General features: G+C 38.8%; 1 protein-coding gene across 1 annotated transcript; it reads right to left on the reverse strand.

The window, feature by feature from the left end:
- Nucleotides 1-15,994: 15,994 nt before the first annotated feature.
- Nucleotides 15,995-17,047, reverse strand: LOC133523651 (bromodomain-containing protein 4-like). The gene has a single exon (XM_061859328.1). It carries the CDS (start codon nt 16,914-16,916, stop codon nt 16,278-16,280), a length of 639 nt encoding a protein of 212 aa, XP_061715312.1. The 5' UTR covers nt 16,917-17,047; the 3' UTR covers nt 15,995-16,277.
- Between the last annotated feature and the right edge of the window lie 5,794 nt (nt 17,048-22,841).

The following is a 22,841-nucleotide window of genomic DNA, read 5'->3' on the forward strand; positions in this document are numbered from 1 at the left end:
ATCATACGTCCCACCCATTCGCTTGAATGACGTACAACTGAGGAGGGTTTATTCCTTTTCCTACTCCTCTACTGTTATCTGTCATTTATGCATTCATTAACACGAATATAAGAACATACATAAAAGATTTCAACAAAAGTCTATATTGTCTATTCTTCATAAAAGCTCTTGTGCTTTTATAAGCTATAATGTTACTGCGATTAATGGCTACCAACCTAACAAAACCAAAACGAATACAGTTTTAAACTAAGTGCATTGCTGCCAACGTACAAAATATTCATTTGGTTGCATAGTAAAAATAATTACTTCATAAGTCTGAAACACGCATGTGACACTCGTATTATAGCAACACCCATAGACTACGAAGACCGCTTAGCGTTGCTTGTTAGTCTCCGTAGGCTACGGTGGCCAAAATTGAGAAAAAACTGTCCAAAAAATTAATTTAGCAAGTAGCAAGTACCAGGGCCTCATGAGTTACGAGGAGGTGTCGCTGACCGGCCGGCCGCGGCCCGGGGCGGGCCGGGCGCGTAACAAGGTATGCTCGCGCGTCTTGGCTATATACTTTTGCTGTAATTTGTTTACCTAAATTAAGATTTATTTTTGTTGACTCGTAGGAAAAATATTGTATGCAACGTTGTATAAGTAGGTCAAAAAATTCTCGTGGCGTATTCCTTTACAATGGTCAATGTTCGCCTACGCCTTCGGCTCCGGCTCACATTGTAACTCACGCCACTCGCCTTTTTTGACCCTTCTTATACAACTGTTGCATAAAATACTATTAAGTATCTTGGGCACCTGGTCACCTCCGATATGCGTGACGACGCGGACATCGAACGCGAGCGTAGGGCATTAGCTATTAGGGCTAATAATGGTCGCCCGTAGGTTCAGTAGGTGTACAGCGCAAGTTAAAATAACACTTTTTCGAGCGTATTGTACTTCGCTGTACGCCTGCAGCCTGTGGACGAGATACACGCAGCGTTCTATGAATGCCATGCGTGTACAGTACAATGACGCGTTCAGGGTACTGTTGCGGCTGCCGCGATACTGCAGTGCGTCGGGCATGTTCGCCGACGCGCATGTGGATGGTTTCCACGCTCCGAAGGGTACGCGACAGCCGCCACAGTCTCCTGGCCGTCGTGGCAGGGAGATAGGACAGTGCATTAATTAGGCACTGGACCTCCCAACATCTTAGTTTAGGTACTAACATAGTAATTTAAGTATAATTGTAACTAACAAAATATGGATTGTGTCGTCCGAAATAAATGATTTTTATTTTATTTTATTTTAGTAGTAGTAGTAGTATTGTAGTAGTAGTTGGAGTACGAAAGATGATACCCCACATCATTGGGGTTAAAGCTAAAAAAAAAACATTTTTTTTGTAGATGAGGTACCTGTTGTAATTTTTATTTTAGCATTTTTTCGCCATGATTGATTTATACTATATCCATGTTAATACAGTAACAACATTATAAACAAGTCTGCAAAAAATCAGAATCAGAACTACCGGATTTGACGCAAACTAAGCCCGTAAAAGGCGACAAAGTTGCCTAAATGCAAGGTGGGGTTGCCAGAGAGCATGGCATAACTCTAAAACTGTTTATAGTATTTTATGCAACAGTTGTATAAGAAGGGTCAAAAAAGGCGAGTGGCGTGAGTTACAATGTGAGCCGGAGCCGAAGGCGTAGGCGAACATTGTAAAGGAATACGCCACGAGAATTTTTTGACCTACTTATACAACGTTGCATACAATATTTTTCCTACGAGTCAACAAAAATAAATCTTAATTTAGGTAAACAAATTACAGCAAAAGTATATAGCCAAGACGCGCGAGCATATACCTTGTTACGCGCCCGGCCCGCCCCGGGCCGCGGCCGGCCGGTCAGCGACACCTCCTCGTAACTCATGAGGCCCTGGTACTTGCTACTTGCTAAATTAATTTTTTGGACAGTTTTTTCTCAATTTTGGCCACCGTAGCCTACGGAGACTAACAAGCAACGCTAAGCGATCTTCGTAGTCTATGGGTGTTGCTATATTATGGGTGTCACATGCGTGTTTCTGACTTATGAAGTAATTGTTTTTACTATGCAACCAAATGAATATTTTGTAAGTTGGCATCAATGCACTTAGTTTAAAACTGTATTCGTTTTGGTTTTGTTAGGTTGGTAGCCATTAATCGCAGTAACGTTATAGCTTATAAAAGCACAAGAGCTTTTATGAGGAATAGACAATATAGACTTTTCTTGAAACCTTTTATGTATGTTCTTATATTCGTGTTAATGAATGCATAAATGACAGATAACAGTAGAGGAGTAGGAAAACAGATAAACGACATTATAGTTTGAAATTGCATTAGAATTTATAAAAACATACCAGTAGGTCTAGCACATGATTCTTGCGGCGAGATAGACTATCCGCCCCTTTTAAGAAGTACAACTAACCCACGGCCCATAGAAGTAAAATTATTGCTATTGAGGAGTTCCATTCTGGTCTTCATCAGCCATTTTACCAAATAGAACTGTTTTAATGTACCAATGAAAATACAAAAATCCTTAAGTATACCTATACCTAAGTTATGCTTATAGGATTAGAGGAGTACCCTAAATTCCTCATGGAACCCATCATCAGAACATACAGTTGACAAAAAATTGCATAAAACCTTACAACCTTACCCAAAATACATAAAAAAGAAATCAAATTGCCCAACGTGAAATATGATTCGCTAAGGAGTTCAATTCTGGTCATCATCAACAGATTTGTGTAAGCCCAATATTTAGTTTAAAAATTAGAAGTAATTTTGTGTTGCTGAATGTATTTCCATTTAAGTTCACTTATTATGATTGAGAATTATTATTTCCCTTGAAATTGTTCAATCATACGGATTCTCGGTTCAATCCTCTTAATCTTTTGTCGCCTGAGACGCAATTGTAAGCAACATAAGCTGCAAGAGTAGATAGGTATTCTAACTTCTAACATTAACGGTTAGTTCTGAAGTTATAAGGAACAATAATAAGGAACAACATTAGTCGGTTACCACAAACAACACTTCAAAAAGGATTTCTGGGAGAGGCGTACAAAGGGGCCGCCTAATAACTGGCTGTTTGCGTCGAGGAAACAAACTCATTCAAAGGACCTGCCAGTGCACAATGCCCGCTGCAGGTAGGTAAGGGCGGCCAAAAGAGTTATCTGTCACGAGGATCAATCATTATGGTAATTGGTTCCGGACTGGGTTTAAAAAATAAGTAATAGTTGGCAATAGCAGACGGGCCATCACGAGTGGACAAGCCTTAGCTAAAATAGCGCACGTTCTTTACGAATGTAGAATTAGGGAGTTACACTACTGTCTTAAAAATAGACAACCCAGTAGACAAAGAGGTAGATCAAAGAGAAAGCTACTACTTATCTGCAGCTCTAGATAATAAATATATTAAATAACAAATACATAAGTAAAACATTTTACCTGAGTACCAATTGATATTGAAAACATTTCCTTATGAAACTCTGTACTTGCTCTTATTAATATATAAGTTGTATTTATGATAGCTACACTTTGGTCAATTGACAAGTAGCAGTTAGTGCTTTTAGTTATCACATATCAAGTCATGTCATGCCAATCCCGCTTAGGACCTAATCATCTTCACTGACAAAGATTAATAAGTAATATCTATTTCACAACTATAGGTAGCTGCTATGCGTGGCGTGACAGTTCCAACGCAAGCTTAAGTATTCTTGCATAATCAAGTAAATACCTATTATAATAAATTATCCGAAGCAGACTTCGCATCTAGTCCGGGCTGGTGCCGTGCCAAGAATATCCTTGACATCATCGTGGGCTGTGCTATGCTACAACTTGTGCTTTATGGGCCATCACATTCGCGCGGCGCACTCGTAAAATATCGTATGGCTTCGGAGTACATTTGCAAATGCAGCGACGTGCGGAAAACGTGTGCTACATTCATCTACTTATTAAGCGTAACAGATGTGTCGTTTGCTGCCAAAACGCGCGGTGTTGTTCTTTCTCAAAACAGTATTTTGACATTACTGTCACCTCAGAAAAGTATGCTGGTTCAAAAAAAACTGTTTTTAGTGACTCTTGACTTCAGGACTATGCAATACAATTACTTAAGGCTTTCCCGCTACTAATGCAGATCATTTTGACAGTAACTCGTTAAACACTAACTAATAAATTAAACACAGATTATTGCTCTAAGTTGTTGGCAATTTAAGGAACAAAACGATCCTTGCATTTAAACCTTGAAGTTCAGGGCATCCTATATAAGACAGGGCCACATCCGTTGTAGCCGGTTAAGAACTTAAAAACATAATTATAGAGGCTCATTAGACTTTCCACGAGTTAGCAATTAGGTACCGTTGGTTGCCACTGCCACGCTTGTGATTCTGTACGCCATTGTGAAAACTGCAATATATTGGATTTTCGAAAATATTCTTCGCCGTCCTACAAAATACACTTTAATAAATATCTGGCTGGCCACGCCGCACCAACGCTCGCAAATGACGCAACTGAGCAAAATGTTCCAAGTTCGAAAATGTGACGTGACGTCTGTTGAAGACGCCAACGCGTCAGGCTGGCCGGGGCACGAGCACCGAAATACTTGCTGCTAGAGCCAGCCCTACCCTCACAGGTCGGACGTGAATCACTGGCCATTAATAATCCAACCTCGGCCACATATATTTACTTGTAGAAGATACGAACAATTACAAGTGTTATGTCACCGAATGTGCAGTACGAGGTGACAACGACACCCTGTGCGACGGTTACTCGGGCAAAACATCATCAAGCCAGACAATAAGCAAGTCGTTATGGTTGCGAGAGCACTGGAGCAGGGACGGTAAATTAATACAATTAATAAACAGCTGCAAGTATTTAAACGATCTTCTGTTAATTAAAAACGAGTTCTCGTAAACTGAACAATTCATGTTTTTGCTCAGTAGGTAGCCGGGCGTAGGCGTTTCTATTGAAGCCCAAACGGCAGGACGCGGACGTCAAAACAAAATAGTTACTACAGTTGTTAACACCCATAACGAATAACTACTTACTAAGTTTTCATTTAAACCGTGTATTGAATTTGCATACAAAACTTTAGTAATGTACTCGTATATACACGAATAATTAAAATAAGTTAAAACAAGTAGGTACTTATAGATACAACTCAAATATTCCCGACATGACCGGTATTTCAAAATCAGAAATACATTGCCACGGATTTAATTTTTTAATTTTATTCGCTTAACCGGCCGCGGGATGCCGTCCTAAGAAGTTCTCTTCTAAGTAGGTAATTCATTATTTCTAAAAGTTAAATAAAAAAATAGGTACTAAAAACTAAAATCGTGCAATCCCGACGACATTAATTGGGGTTAATATGGAGAACTTTTCAGTCGAGTACCGTGTTAAGGCCACGAAGCTTGCTGAATGGCCTTATTGGGTACGAGATTGAAAAGCTTGGCTATATCACTATTGTATATAATATTTTTTCTATGAGTCAACTAAAATTATACTTTAAACTAGCAGATTCATATAGGTAAACCGCTTTAAAAAAATTGTGTGCAACTGCACATAATTACTACGGTACGGTACCCTTAATCTTATTATGTATGTTCCACAAAATAGCTTAAAACCCCTATATAGCTTTGTATTCAATAAATTTATTTTTTGCATTGTGATTCTGTACGGAGCCGGACACAATTTAACACTCACATAAACATTTCTTATCTTACACACTTACTCCCTTCTAATGCTGCACATAATTTGCAATGACAAAGTGTGGTTACAAATATGTTGTAAATGTCAAATTTAGAATAGCATATTCCGCTCAGACTGACTACAAGAGTCGACTCACTGGTGTTCTGTAGGGTCATTTATTGCGCCCATTGTTTTATATTCCTTGACTGTGCACGTAAATGATAAACATGTTTATTCGTCATGTTCGGCAAACAATAAGGTATTAGCCTACAATTCACATAATGATACTTAGGGCCAGTGGCACCAACCAATTTACTAGGCCGCAAAGAGAAGCATGGCATTTAAAACTGACATCTATTAGCCTAAAAAGCAAAACAGTCCAAAACAGATATTTTTATTACCATTTTGATCAGGGGGGAGACACTTAGAAATGTAGTTAACATTAGTAAAGATAGTGGCGATTTCTATTAATGGGATCCGATAACCTACTTTTGCTTAAAGTTGACTACCGATTGTGCAAACGACCTCACCAGATGTCACTATAAAATTGATACAATTTAAAGGCATGAACATGAAGAAGGTTGCATATACCTCGTATGTCAAGACCTATCTTTATTCATAATGTTGTTACCTACCAACTGTTGAAAATGATTGATATTATTTCTCTATTCATTTTAAAGTGCAGAGGAGAGCAGAGTAAACTTGGAGCAAGCATTAAACACGAGTCAAATTCAAATAGGGAAATTAGAATCCCAATAGTTCCAATGTTACAAAACCTGGAGGTTTAAAATTTTAACAGTGTTCAATGCAATGCCGGGAGGTTCGAAGGTAAGAAGAAAATACCATCCTCCTTACATTCGTCCTATGCCTAAAATTACAAGAAGGACCCACGACATCATACTTATATTACTCATATGTTTATTTAAAAGAATATCTGGAGCGAATTGTTTACGGAGCTAGAGAGCGAGACGAAATTACCAAGAATTCTCCTAATGTGCACTTTATCTCCGAAATATCTAGAATTCAAGTCCAGTTGGATGTTAAGGTCAAAGAAGAAACGCTCAGTTGAGAAATAGGCAAGTCAGTTATGCGCACATAAAAGAGTTCTAAGTCAGACTGAGACAAGTTACAGAAGACGAAGCTGAACTATTCAAGTACTTACAACACCTAGTCTAATACTATCGTGCATGCCAAATTAAAAGCAATAAACATATACTTGCTTTACTATAAAGTATGTATTTTTTTTAGGTTACAAGAAATCAAACAAAAAATTAACTTATAAACCGCCCAAGTAGACCTAGTATTATGTAGTACGAAAGTACCTACACATACGAATGCATATGTAGGGAGGTGTGCACACACACACACACACATACATAGCTAGTTTCGGATACAAAATAGAGATAGCGCTTCGAAAATAGTTTCCTTAAAATGCTTCAAAAGGGCTCTCTTTTTCTATATATTCACTTTACTCTTTGGCCGTAATTCGAAATCAACTAGGGACCTAATCAAGTCGACTAAAATAACAAGTGATGTAGGAGCCTCTAGTTTTACACGTTGAGTAGCTGTAGCAACGATGTCACACTGGACATCAGCATCATCAATCGAAAAATAATGACGAAGTGTGTCATAAGTACTAAAATTGGATTAGCAAGCGAGTGGCAACTGCTTATCTGACTATTATAACATAACGACCGGAAATATAATTTCATTCAAGAACCTACATAATATAAAATGTTCCTAACGGACCATTCAAAGGTTTTTGGTCTAACTCTAATTAGTATTAAGGGTATTTTATATGAGCGATTCTCTTTAGAAATGCTCCTAATACGAAGAATAGCAACACGCGTGAATATCCTCGCACCTGTGTAACATATCGTCGCAGAAGGCGCGTGACTGCCGGCCCTCTGCCCGCTAGACCCGCTGTCGCCGCCATCGCCAGACGGCTCGACGCCGAGCGCGAGAACCATAAACATAAAAATGCTCAAACTGAACTGTTAATGCTATTCCTGGCAGGATATGCAACTCATACACAATGTACGATTAAACCGTCCATATAGCCCTTGAGTATATGAAGATAACCGAGCAAAGTTTGACTCGTAAGTATGGCGCTGGAATCGTTTAAAAAATGTGTCATTGTTATGTAATTTTTTTTAGGTTTATCTATGGCGAGGGGTTTTATCCACAAAAGTCCCCGCATACTTGACAAATTCATATTAAATTCGAGTATTTAACTTTTAAATACCAAAAGTACCAAATTTAAAAAAAAAATGCCCTGAGTCCTACGAGGTTAGTAGTTAGAGTAGAGAGTATCTAATTTATTGGTATTTATTGCAGCATTTGCAGCTGTAAATGACATGATGTATACAATTTCTCATATTTCATGTCATAAACATTACCGATAGCCATTGCGCCACTTACAACTTTGATCAAGGGTGGCAAGATATAAGAAAAAATGTGAGAATTACAAATATTGTTTGGTTTGCGACTGCGTTTTATTACCGGTTGCAACGACAGAGAGGACAACTTTACTAAACATTACTTTAAAATAGGCTCATATGGTCAACTAGGGAAACCCTAATATTTTTGCCGTTCCTGTCTATGTGTTTAATTAAATTTTCCACTTTGTTTGTGGTCTAGTTTCAGAGTGTAAAGTGCCAAAACTTTAGTACCTCTCACGTTTTGTTAGTAAGTTCCTAAAATGTGACAACGGCCGGTTTGTTCAGACAACCGTTCCACTGTGTCGCTTGCCATAAGGACGAGAGAATTGCTTGTATTTTATACTTGACAAGGCGTTCTTAGCGACAAAGTGGGACGTTTTGCCGGCCGCGGTCACAAATGTTCTATACTTTCCTTGAATAGTTTATAATGGTAAGTGTCGAAGTCTAGTCAAAGGTCCCAGTTTGTCGCTTACCATAAGAACGAGATTCGCTTGTTTGTTTGTTTGTTTATACGAATAACTTGTCATAACATCCTTATGGCAAACAACAAAGTGGGTCTTTTTGCTTGGAAACGACACATAAAGTCGTTTATCCTATTAGTTTGCTCAAACAAAAACAAATATTTCCATACCTAAAGTGAATCTGATTTCAAAAGTTTCCTATGAAATGAAACCAGTCTACAGGAAATTAGCCTATTATTATTAGGTACTGCACAATTGGATTGAATCGCAAAAAACAATCAACAAACAGAAAACGATGAGTTAGTCGTCAGCGCTCGCGCACGTACGGCCGGTCGAGTGACGCATTTTGCATCCGTAGGCTTATCTGCTTTATCTTAAACGTCAATTGAAACCCAATGAAGGCATTTATATACAGGTTTACACACGTCCACATATAAGCTACCTGACGGTCTTCACGTACTGCCGTTTGGTACCTTAGCTAACGTCATATTTCATTATTAATAATAGATACAGAGTACTCCGATGATACTTAGGATTAATAGAGTGTATTGTGATTGGTCGGTAAATCAGTGGAATTATAGCAACGTAACAGCGTATTATACCTATTCCATGCTCCTTCTTTATCCTTAAAAATCTTATAGAATATTTTTAAAAAGGAATAGTCAACATACTAAGCACTGCGTTGTACTAAGGTGTACTAAGTAAGGTCCGACCGAGAACGCTTTTTTTGTCTCGGCCGAGACCGAGACCTTGATTCAATGGGATTCTCGGCCGAGACCGAGACCGAGAATTTATAAAATAGAAAAAAGACGAATTTTGCACTAAAAATGTTTTTATAATCGAAATTCAACGATTTATCAGAAAAAGTTATCATAATCAATTCGTAGCGCTATTAAATAGTATTTTTAGGGTTCCGTAGCCAACATAGCAAAAATGAAACCCTTATAGTTTCGTCATGTCCTTATGTCTGTCGGTCTGTGCGTATGTCACAGCCATTTTACTCAAAAAGTATATGATATATTTTATAACCAAATGTGGAACGTAGGTAGGTAATGTATTATATATATATTATTTTTTCAAATATATAGGTACTCCATAAAAATGTTAATAAAAGTTAAAAATAAAAAGGTCAAAGGTTAGGTCTTTAAAACTACATAAAGGTTGCTAAAAACGTTTTTTAATTAAGTAAATACTTTTGGAAATAATCGCTCCAAAGAAAAATAGTGTGATCCTCTCTAACTTTTGAACCGGGAGAGCAAAACCATTTAAAAATATCTAAATAATAAAGCTTAATAAGCCAATAATTTTTTAGGCAAATTATTTTGAATATGGTCGGTTAAACCATTTAAGAGTTATAAAAAAAAACTGATCTTTAAGAAGATAAAACGACGAAAGTGCCACTAACATGCATATGAAAGATGAGAAAGATAATGATCAGGATCACGAATCTATCATATTTTAAGGAAAGGAAAACATTCGAATAGGGAAGAACCTACCCTCAAAGGCCAAGCTACGTCAGTATTAAGTCAGGTTACCTACCACTAAATGTTTTCTTAGCCGTCGTCTACGAGCTAGATATGAGTATAGTGCCCACTATCTCCATTACTGTTACTCCCTTTAGTTGACTTCATTTTTGATTCCAGAGGGCATGCCGCGAACCACGTTCGACGTGCTGCCTCCCTGTCACACTTACGTACGAATTTACAAGTGCGACAGAGAGGCAACACGTCGAACGTGGTTCGCGGTAGGCCCTCAGGCACGAGGCAAGGAAACACTTAATGCCCCTGCTCTATGGCTACTCCATTCATAGTGGGATCAGTGTGGAATACAGTAGCTAATAGTTTTAGACTAGTCATTTATTAGTATTATTAGTATTAATAGTGTTTTACCTACAATAACCTGTCCTTCAACTCAATACCTATGCTCATTAAAGTTGGTCGTTAAGTTAGCATTAATGGATAACCAAATATCCTATTAGTAATTAGTTAGGTTAGGTACCTACCTACCCTGCATACAGTGTGACAGCAGTTATGTTGGTTCCAGGAGAGTTACACTTAATTGCGCAAACTGCATCGAAAGATCAAAAAAGCGGCCAAGTGCGAGTCGGACTCGCCCATGAAGGGTTCCGTACCATGTATGACGTATAAAAAAAACTACTTACTAGATCTCATTCAAACCAATTTTCGGTGGAAGTTTGCATGGTAATGTATATCATACATTTTTTTTTGTTTTATCATTCTTTTATTTTAGAAGTTAGAGGGGGGGGGGGACACATTTTACCACTTTGGAAGTGTCTCTCGCGCAAACTATTCAGTTTAGAAAAAATGATATTAGAAACCTCAATATCATTTTGAAGACCTATCCATAGATACCCCACACGTATGGGTTTGATGAAAAAAGATTTTTTGAGTTTCAGTTCTAAGTATGGGGAACTCCCAAAATTTATAGTTTTTTTTTCTATTTTTGTGTGAAAATCTTAATGCGGTTCATAGAATACATCTACTTACCAAGTTTGAAAAGTATAGCTCTTATAGTTTCGGAAAAAAGTGGCTGTGACATAAACGGACAGACAGACGGACATGACGAATCTATAAGGGTTCCGTTTTTTGCCATTTGGCTACGGAACCCTAAAAAGGTAAAATTTTACAGGTACAGTCAGCATCAATAGTAACGGATCAAACAACGCGCCAAAAGTATCTGTCATTCCATAACTTTTCCAAATATAGATAAATTTCTAAAATTAACATTCAAAAGTATATCTTGTACAGCCTTTGTTGTTCTACGTATATTAAAGACATCACTTTTTGTTAATCTGTTACAGAATGGTAGTTACTTATGAAGCGTTATTTGATCCGTTACTTCTGATGCTGACTGCACATATTACAATGAATAGTTTTAATCGCTTAACACTCCTACACACGTCAATTTGATAAAGGCACGTGTATTTTATTACTTAAATAAATTTGGAGGTATGCTACTGTAAGGACAAAGTCGATAGTTAGGTTGAACCATAATACTCTCATTCGATATGTAATAACACCACTAAAGTAATAAGGATAGACATATGTAAAAACAGTAAGGTATTAGGTAAGAGTGAGATAGCACTTCACGAATAAAAACACTTCCAATATGTCGTTGTTTCATTACAATAACCAAGTCCTTACATGGCGTTGCGGACAGGATACTTACTTAATTAGTGTTAGCGAATTTTTAATCACTTGTTAGTTAAATCTCATCAACGGTAAAAAAAAGAAAATAAACCACTTCAAAATATAAAATAAAATATTATACTATTTAAGTATAAGTACCTAAGCGTTACCAACTGATATGTTAGACGTGCCGAGACAAAATTTGAAGCATACCTCTTGTATAGTCGTGTACTCGTGTCGTCGTGCATGTAGGTAAAACCCGGATAGATACTATTAGATACCCCAGTTGTATAGGTGTCTCCTTTACTTTCAAAAATCTAACTGCCCAATATAAGAACGATAAAATATGAATTAATATTAATATATGAAGCCCAAGATCTACATACCTGAGTCGCCAGCCGTTTTTGCGATAAGCTACGTGGTGAGTAGGTACGTAGGTAGTGTCAAAATTTTGGGGGCTAGTAATATATAGTAGCATAAGTTTTGAAGTGGTACACTATCGATACACTAGTGCACTGACCCTAGTGCATTAAGTTTATTTAGGTGTCAATTATCGCTATTGTTTTTTTTTTGCTAAAAAATAAAAATGCGTCTGAGGGCCTACCGCGAACCACGTTCGACGTGTTACCTCTCTGTCGCACTTGTAAATTTGTATGTAAGTGTGACAGGGAGGCAACACGTCGAACGTGGTTCGCGGTAGGCCCTCTGTTCATGTGAAAAAGGATAGTGATCTCGATTTTATTGCGGTACAGTTCCTCTCAGAGCTTACCCATACCTCACACACCCTGATTTCTACTTCTTCAATTTCAAAGATTTATCCTCTTGTCAGTGGAGTATTTTTAATACACCTTAATCAGTAACTTTTTGCTCTTACAATGAAGAAATAATTAACAAATTCATGAAAATTCATTATGGCTATATAAATTATAGTACAATAATCTCCATAAGGCCATTAATGAAATATAATTTTTAATTATTTTATTCGATAGGGCACCTTTACCAATGTCATGATAAGGCATCTATCGACACTTGTGCTTTAAGGCATATAGATGTTTGTTGAGGATAACCTCAAAAACATCTCTGAAAAAAAGAATTTTCTATATAAAACCTATTAAATTAAAAGAGACACGTCTCAGAGTCAGACAAAAGATTAGGCTAGTTATTTTAATCGAAATTATTCTTATTATATTCAATATTTCGAACTTATGAGGCTTTTTCAAAAAGTATGGCATCTATATGGGTTTTACCCTACCTGCACATGCATCAAGAACTAACGGGCAAATCCTGTAAAAATTGTATAGCTGCTTTTCTATACTTCTTTTATTGTTCTAAGTAGATGTGATATGTAGTAATTAGGTATCTGCCCAAAAGTATTGATTTAAACCGACTACGCTTGTAATTGAGAGGTACCTCTACCTACCACAAGCAGCAAGACCGTTCATTTTCAGAATTTTGATTTATAGCGATATACTATTACGTAATGAATTAGACACTGGAGACACTGGACATCTTAACAGTTAAAGTATGAATTACCGACGACCGGCACTTTAAATAAATTATAATAATAATAAAATACAATTATTGAAATATACAAAAAAGATTTTTTTTTTTCATAATATCATTGACTTTTGGCATAGACACCTACCGTCTTTTTAGGATTTTAAATCCTTTAATTTAGTTGAAAAGAAATGAATAACCTTTACGCCACGTGCGCCGGGCCATGAGCATTTACGTCCTCTTTAGGTGTCGTGGATTGCAAAAGAAAACAAGAATATCGCGGTAATCACAATATGTAAATAAATTGAAAATTACGTGTTTTGTAAATTTCTAGTCAAGTACATACATACAAATAAAGCTCACAATTTTATTGCCTATTATTAGGAAGGTGATTACACAATAAATCGCGTCGAATGAAGCTATTTACATAATTGTCATCGAACTTTACTTGGTATGTTCATTTGATTTTCAATTTTAATCGTCATAATTCTATGAAATTATTAATAGGTACGTTAAATTGTGGCCCTAGTGAAAAAGGGTACAAGTCTCTGGCAGCGCAGGTGTAAAGGGGTGTAAGTTCCAAGTAACACTTATGCCCTTATATACCAAAACTGCCAGAGACTTGTACCCTTTTTCACTAGGGCCACAGGTTTGTATAAACTCGCACCTCTGTGCTAAAAAAATCGCTGCACAGATATCTTTATCTGAGTCCACGTATCTTTCAAACTTTGTACATACCTACTGTACTGTACTTTAAAAAAAGTGGTAATTTAAACTATTAGGTACAGTTCCGGAAACAGTCATCTTCGCTATATTTCATTTTTTTAGCATTAGAAAAAAGGGAAACAACCTTGACTTGTCGTTTTATTGAAAACGCTTTTTACAAACAGTATTTATTATTATTACTTATGAAAGCAAAAGAATGTAAAAGATCGTACCTCGATCGATTTATAGCTGCTACATATTTGCAGTGACTTATTATTCTAAAGGGTTTTTCAATAAAAGGACACGTCAAAATAGCTTACCTTCTTTCTAATGGTAAAAAAGCGGACTATAAGCAATGTATTTTATTTTCTAGACAACTATAAAAGAAAAATAAATATAGGTACTTACGTACTTACCTATTATCTGTAATCATTCAATTTATACTTTGTAAATATGTTAACCTTAAATGATTGAGTACAAATTAGGTATTCAAGCTATGAGAAATCGGATTTAAAAAGGTTTCAAGCGGAGTATTTAGGTATCAAACAAAACGGGTATGGTCTAAAATATGTCTACTTACCCGCTTTTATTGAATTGTTCCTGTACTATTTCGATTTTGTCATGGGTATAGTACACATATAATACCATACTTATATCGATCTGAACAAATGGTCTCATGGTGAAACAGACGGTGGTATTAAAAACTTTAAAATAGGCTTTGGAATTTTTAAAAAGAATCCTGTTCGAGTGCTTCATCAGTTAGCCTAACCGAGTGACAATCTTTGTATACAAAACGCCAACTGAAACTTAATGTATGGAGAACATGGAACATGGAGTACAACTATCATCGCAATACATTTTTATTTTTGTATTGGAGTTGGTCCTCGTGCAATCTGTCATTAACTGGATGAGGGTGTAAAGTATGTAAGCAACACAACCCTAAAAACTGAATAAGTTTTTGGCAATAAATTAGATTTTTGGTACAACCTTTGATCGCCGACTTCTTTTTTCTTCCTTTCTTGACACAGGCAACTAATACTCATCAGTTTTTGGAGGCTCGGGGAAGGACGTAGGATAGTTTTATCAGTCATCAACATTCCACGCTATATTACCTATATAATTTCAACAGAGGATGGGGAACTATCAATAGCTAACTAAGTAATGCAATAAGTAGTATTAATATAAATTAAATATAATGTCAATAAAAACTAAAAAAATACGTAACCAGGCCTCATTCTAAGGCCTGGTTACGGCCTGGTATTGTTATATTTGATAAAGTTACAGATCATACAGCCTATAAAAGACAGCCGCAATGACCGTGCATGTTTCACGAAAAGTAATTTGTATGAGTTGTTCTTGGGTGAACTAAGAGTATTAGTCATATTATATAGGTATGTATATTTTATCAACTGTGAACAAGTTCCTAATGTTATATTTCATTTACCTTCGAATAAAAAAAAACATCCTACCCACCATATGTAATGTTAAGTAAAGTGGCAGGCTGAAGTACCTATTAACAACCCTACGCGCTATTAAGCGTCCCATTAACACGTGACTATAATTATTATCCTATGTAAATAGTAAGATTAATTTTTTTAGCGTATTCCCAATTGTCCCCGCCAAGCACAGGTGGGAATGGGCGTCCCCGCCTCATACATGAGACTACAAATGGGAATACACCAATTTATTCAATACTTGCAATGAACAAGGACAGTAGGTATTCGCAAAAAAGCACACAATGAAAATAATAATCGCTTTGCTATAAGCAAAAATCGCAGTGACATAAATAAGGAAACTAAACATTACATAGGTAGGCATATATATACAGAGTTTCGTTAGTTTCATCATCTTGTCGATGAGCGGACAAAAGGTATTCCTGGAAAGGGAACAATTCGATATCCTCCGGTTAGGTCGGGGGTAGTTTCGGAGCGTCGAGAATTACCATTACAAGGGAATCGGGGTCTAAACAGGCGGCAGGTAACAGGCGCGGAGCGCCGGCGCTACCTGCGCAAGAGGCCCGCGCTCGCGGATTAATCAAAATGCTTTTTATTAAAACAATTCTCTTTATTCATTCATTATAATAGTAATAATTGCATTAATACCTAATCAATCTTTATAATAATGTACGCTTCATAAACTCCACAATATAAAAATACGTTCTTATACAATACACAAAAATAAGCAGTCATCTCGAGATGACGGCATAATGCACTATGGCGTGTGTACATTAAGGCACGATGATGGAGGGCTACGCCCCGGGAGGCGTCAGGCGGGCGTCGGCGACTAGATCACAGGAGGAGCGGGGCCCGGCCCCGGCTGCAGGCTCTCATCTGAGAGGCGCCGGGAACGAAGGCACGGGTGCGCACCAGCGCGGCGCAGCGCACGCGGTCAGCGCGCAGCCCGCGCTCGCCGGGCTCACGGGCACAAAAGCGTGCAGCACGTGGACCTGCGGCGGCGGCGGTGGCCGCTCATCCTCCTCGTCCAGGTACGGCCGGAACAACTTGAACGGCTTGCGCGCGGGCTCCGGCGCCGAGCGGGGCACGAACGCAGGCTGTGGCGCGGGCGGCGGGGTGGGGCGCCGCACCGACAGGTCTATCGGTTCAGGGCTCAGCGGCAGCGGCGTGGGCACCTGGACAGGCGGCGTGGGAAGTACTGCGGGCGGCGGCGACGGCAGTCTCGCGCTCTCGGGGGAGCCGACGGAATATGGCGGTGGCGAAGGCGCCGGCTGCGGGGCTCGCCTCAGCAGCGCGGCGCGTAGAGCGGGCTCGGCCTGTAGCCACTTCTGAATCTGACGGCGATGGATGCCAAACTTTCTGGCAGTCGCGCGCTGGTTCCCGCGACATTGAGCGTCCCGTCTGTAGGCTTCAAGAACTTGGAGTTTGAATTGTGGTGGGAAAATGCGACGCGAGCCAGCGCGACCGTCGGGGCGGCGGTCGGAGGGCGAGTGTGCGTGGGCGGCGGCCATGGTTTGGACACGTGTGCGCGTGGCGGCTGTCGGCGCCGGACTGACTGTCGGCGGATGTCGGCGCTCGCTGCCCGCGGCACCGCCGCACCGCCGACCCGCGCGGCGACGTGAGCCCGCGATGCGAGCCGAGTGTGCCCATAAAGGCCGGTTCACAATGACAAACAAAAAACACTTGTTTGTTATGTCTCGAAATAAATGTAAGGTGCCTTTTTCACTACCGATATGAAAAGCGGGCACAATGTAGTCAGCATGTAGAAGTCTCGTATTTTACATGTTTAATGTTAATTACGTAAATCTACCTCGAAAAATACGCTAATTACATATGATGCCACGTAGGTTTGTGTATGTACACTGGAAGGACATTTATTTTTGAATTAGTATTTACAACTGTCATTAATTAACTACTCAGTTCAATAACTACGCACACCTATCAACACTCATGACAGTACTGATAATTAGTCCGTTTCTTAGTCATAAAAGTCTATTCTTAAAATTTAAGTTGCATGAACTCATGATATATATTTTTAATTAAATAAAGAACAGTGTGAACGTTCACCAAGGCAGTAATCTCGCTTGCCTCATTCTCGGCGTGAAAAAATGCCGCAAGTGGGAGCCGATAGCACGTAGCGCCACCATTGCTATCCTTGTTCAGTCCGTAAGCAACGGCGGAAAGAGCGGGATAGACACTTGCCCTGCCTGGCCGCTGCTACATCCGTTTACGAAACAAGTTTGCATGCGACGTTGCCGAGCGGAGCAGCGAGGCGCGGGTCGCGTTCATGAGCTCAGGGTGGGGGGCGCGGGCGGACAAGAATGCGCACGGAGTGGCAGCGCCGCCGTCCGCGGCAGACAGGGTGTCGCCGGCTCGCCGCCGTAGACAGGCCGTCGCTCGGCGGCGCTAGCCCCCCTTGCCCCCGCGCGATCCCCTCCGAGCCCGCAGCGTACATCAACAAGTTATTTCGGCCCAAACCTGTGTATGGTCAGAAGATCTCAAGTGATATGCCGCGTGGGAGTGCTTGTTGCGTTTTGAACCGCATCGGTGGCTTAGCGCCATCGCCGTTTCGAGGAAAGTTGTTTTTTTGGTGCGAACGACGGCCGCCTGCCGCGCTGCCTTGCGTCCGGCGACCGTGAAAACAGCGATCCACTCCCCTAACGATCAACTTTTAAATTATAGGTTAATACCTAAGTAGTCCCATTTAGGTACCTCTATGGACATCTCATCTTTACAGTTTATGCAAAACACAATTGTAGTGTAGACACATCCTTATTTTCACTTTCAGATTTAGGGTAGTTTTGTAAATTGGATTGAATTGAAACTACCTGCTTTAAAAAACTCAAACTCCCAACTGTTGCACTATGGGCTGAAACGCCAAAAAAGGGGACATTCGAAGTTTTATTGCGAAATATTTTCACTCATTAATCATCAAGTCATCATTTTTACAGTAGGCAGGTAAGGGACGAAACAAATAACTAGTTTTTACACTTTTTTAGACAAAGGAGCTTTGTCCATTTTAAAAAACTAGTTAGTATAACTAACAATTAATAAGAATTACAGTAAAATGTGAATAAAGGTACAATAAAAACTTACACTAATTAAAAACTAAAAATCTATATCTAAAGAGGGCCCCTGGGGCATAGTGCCAAAGATACTGGCAGCATTTCCTCGCTGAATCGCAACGCTTATTCGTTGAGCGAGGAAGCTGCCAGCTCTTTTGTCCCCTGTAACGTCAACCAGCCGTTTGGCCAAATCATTAAAAATGCTCTAAAGTAACTTAATTACTTAGGTAAATAAATATATCTGTTTTGAATTACAATCAATACGTCGTATTTAAGTGACAGTGTCAAATTCATTATTATGACAGCTAATTTTTTTCCCGTAATGAATGGCATTTCACCACCTATTGTGTCGTAGAATTGGTATATGTAATCACCTTTTTTTATTCTTTTGTATTTTTTGTAATAAGCGATATTTAATTGATATTATTATATTGCAGTGTTCAAGAAGCAATATTCTTCTAAATCATATGTAAATTTTAGGATTTATAAAAATGAAATGTTGTCAATACGTATTTTTATTACGCTTATATTTAAAAAAAAAAATAAGTTTACAATAAAGACGACAGTTCAAGAAAAGTTTGTTAATTAACATAGTTTGTTGAAAATTGAACTTTTAAGATAATTTTATACGGAAATATTTTTTTTGAAATACACCATATTTTTTTGAAGTTTTTGAAATAAGTACACCATATTTTTTTCAAGTAAAAGTTTACCCGCTTTCGATACCGCGCGTGCGTCCGAAATATGACGCGCGGAGGGCTATTTTCAGCGTTACAATAAAAGTATAATTAATAGAGTTAGAATTTCCCGAGTTAAAAAATTTTCATTGGAAATTTCCTCCTCTTTATCTTTTCTTTTGTTTTAATTCCTCAAATTTAACAGTTTATGAGGTATTGGCCAAGAACTAAATACCATATTATTACACTTTTACATTTATTTGTGGTAATAAACGCTTTGAATGCATATTTCTAGACATCATTCCGAATGCAATGAGGTATCACACATATTTTTAGGAGTAGTCTCTATTTTTCACCATTTTGAACTTGTCGAGTAGACTACATATAAGGCTAAATAGCTTTTACGAATGTAGGGCTCTTGGTTGTCCTAGAGATGAAACATTGGCCAAGAGCTTGCCGGGACATTCATTTTTCCGCTTTCTAGGATTTCAGGAAGCACCCTAAGAAGTTTGATGATCATCAGGACTGATTCAGGAGTCATTGACGAAATCGGTTTTTTTTTTAGATATCAACAAAATCTAAAGGTATAATAAGAGCTATGCAATTGAAACTTTTATGATTAATAAGTCTATTATTGACATCATATATCCTGAGAATTTTGTTTATCAAGTATAATCCAAACCTAAGTTATGAGGGTTCAAAACGACGACGCGCTTTGATAAAAGGTAGGTAGTGGCCTAGTGGCCTTCCTCTTCGCTTGGCCCGTCTTGGCCAGATATATATTTTTGTAATAAAAATCGGCCATGAGCATGTCGGGCCATGCTCAGTGTAGGTTTTCGTAGTTACCATTTTGTCAAAATAGGCCTAACGGGAGCTATTAGTAAGTATCATGTACATTACAAGCATAAGGGAGTTTTTCATAGTTTTTCTTTGCAGCGTTCTTTTTTTCTACGTCTTTTTACTAAGAAGAGAAGATTATTTGCAATAACTCAAAAATGACTAGACCGATCATGTTCGCTTAATTTTTCATTGAAATTATTTACTTACTAAGCTTTAGTTTCACGATTTTTTCATATTAGTTCCGAAAATATTAACTTTATTAACAAAAGGGTTTTAGAGACCCGTATTCGGTTTGAAAGCTCTATCCAACGATACCCCACATTATTGGGTCGAAGTAAAATAACATTTAAAAAGACGCCTTTTGTTTTTATCGTTTTTATTCTACCGTTCCGTCGCAATACATGATTTATGTATCCATGTCAAATTGCAGTTTTCTCGCACTAACGATCACGGAGCAAAGCCTCGGACAGACGGCCATTGTGAAACTATAAGGGTTTCTAGGTGACTACGAGACCCTAAAAAATCTTAATGAGGTGCTGAGAGCTCTGAGGGTTGAAAGTGGTTAACGTTTTACAAGACTTCATACTTTCTCGTTAATTATTCAAAAGGTAAGCCTGCTAGTGCTACACCCCTTGCAAAGAAATGTATAATTTAGTAATAGTGCTCTTTATGAAGAAACAACATAAGCCTTACTGACCTCTGTGAGACTAGGTCTTCCTGGGTAAAATTGTCTTATAATAATGTTTATATGTATTATTATATGTATGTTCAGTCTGGATTCCACGGTCTTATTAAGTCCCGGTATTTTGATAGGCTTGCGTGGGGATATAGATCCAACACGTAGAGGCCCTTTGGAGAGCTTTAATGTCAACGCCTGCTGGAACCCGTTCACAGGTACAACAATAGACACCCCATGAACCGATCTCAGCAAGCATTGGGACTATTGTAGAAAAAGTGAAAAGTATACGCTCTATGAAATGAAGTTTGGGTGGATTAAGAGATTGGTTTATAGCAAAGAACGTCCGGACACCTGCCATAAATATGTTTTCACTAGTTATCGAGGCAAGCGGTTAATTGCCGCCCACTAGATGAACCCCCAAAACTGCCGTGGTAAAGACGACCAGGAGCAATACCGGTGTGAGCGGCTCAGGGGTGTCGAGAGGTGTACGCTGCTTTCTACCAAGTGGCTGATAAGATATCGCCCAGTGTGCCAACTCGCGTCTTACACATGTTTCACTTGCACCCCTGGAGCATATAGCTCTAACGACTCTCTGGACGGTCCCCTTGGGGTCCACTCCAACCGACGAAGACACGCCGGAGACAGACCCTGACCAACTCTTGGGAGTTCTCAGATCCGTGGGGTCGTTACTCCCCAACAGCTTGCCACAAGCTGCCCTGTGGTTTTTATTATTATGTATTATTAAATAAACCGGTCAAGTGCGCGTCTGACTCGCGCACCAAAGTGGATTTCGTATAAACATTGAAACTTCAAGAGAATTCAAAAAGTATCCAAAGGTAGTTAAATGTTATAGGACTTAGGGTGATTTCACGGTAGGTACTAACAATCTACTGTATGGGTTGATCTCGTCAAACCGGCAGTCCGCCACTGAGGGCAGTCATCTGCGCAAGTGCCTACTTGATTGAAATTACACCATGCTAATATGGGGCCCACGCAGGCGGTTGGCTAAACTACTTGCCAACTGAATCAGCTTGTAAGTACTTGCCTAGTGTAATATACTAAGCATCACTCAAAAGTACTGACGAACGCCCTTGTATTTTGCCCAAAAGGCCAAATCAAAAGGAAGAAGGTTATTTTCATAAACGAATTTTATCGAATTATATTATATACTCGCCGATCTCTACTTTAGTAAGTATGTACTCCTTAGCCTAGCCGTGAATATATCAATATATAGATAAAAAATCTATAATTTGTTGTTTGCCATTCGACAATTTGGCGTGCTGCTTGCTTCGGAAGTATGATTGGCAAGATAATAATTATGCATATTTATTATCTTGCCGATTTATTATGGAATGGGATTCGGCTCTAAACACTTAAATTTGCTTTATAATAAGTGGGTTGTTTTCCTTTTTCGCATTTATCTTCAATGGCTCCGTTCTGATTGATTTAGAACGGCGTCATTACGGCAAGGTAGCTGGGCCATGGTACCTACCATGGTACCCATGGTACTAGCCTAGTACTATACTAATAGGTAATACTAATATTTATCTATTTTGTGTATTAACTTAGATTCGTTTAATAAAACAATATTTAAAGACAAACGCCCAGAAAGCGGCATAGGTTTTCTTAAAATATATGAAATCACACGATGCTTTAAAGCGAAATCCAATGCTCGCTTGATTTATTGTATCGTTTGGACGGATCTCTGGCGATCATGTTTGACAGCGGCAGCATGTGTGACTGCGAGAGTCAGGCGAGCGATCACGATGTTGTGCCCGCTGACAAGGTCATGTGCTCGGCTGCTCGGTAATTTAATCCACCATGACATCATGGCGTTGGCAGTGGAGTAATATTCCGCCGACCACGCTCGTTTTTGCACAAGTCCGAGTACCTCGAATAATTAAGTTAGTACTCGATCAGCAGAGGCGGACGTGGTTGCGGAATTTAGGTACATATACGAACTGTATTATCTTGGTCGTCCACCTCCTTACACGTGCAAACTCATTTTCTACGTGCAAGCAAAATCACTGTACCTATAAGGTGGTAGGTATACTCGTATTTAGTTCATATATGTACGTGGTAAGTAGAAGTACGAACTACACGGTGTAACATGAGGAAACCGAAAGATTTTAACAGTCTCACACACACACATCTAGAGACTAAAATGTCATATTA

Source organism: Cydia pomonella, chromosome 1 (genome assembly GCF_033807575.1).
Source record: "Cydia pomonella isolate Wapato2018A chromosome 1, ilCydPomo1, whole genome shotgun sequence".
Taxonomy (NCBI): Eukaryota; Metazoa; Arthropoda; class Insecta; order Lepidoptera; family Tortricidae; genus Cydia; species Cydia pomonella.

Excerpts from the sequence above, each read along its gene's own strand:
- LOC133523651 (XM_061859328.1), bottom strand. The coding sequence starts at position 16,916 with ATGGCCGCCGCCCACGCACACTCGCCCTCCGACCGCCGCCCCGACGGT.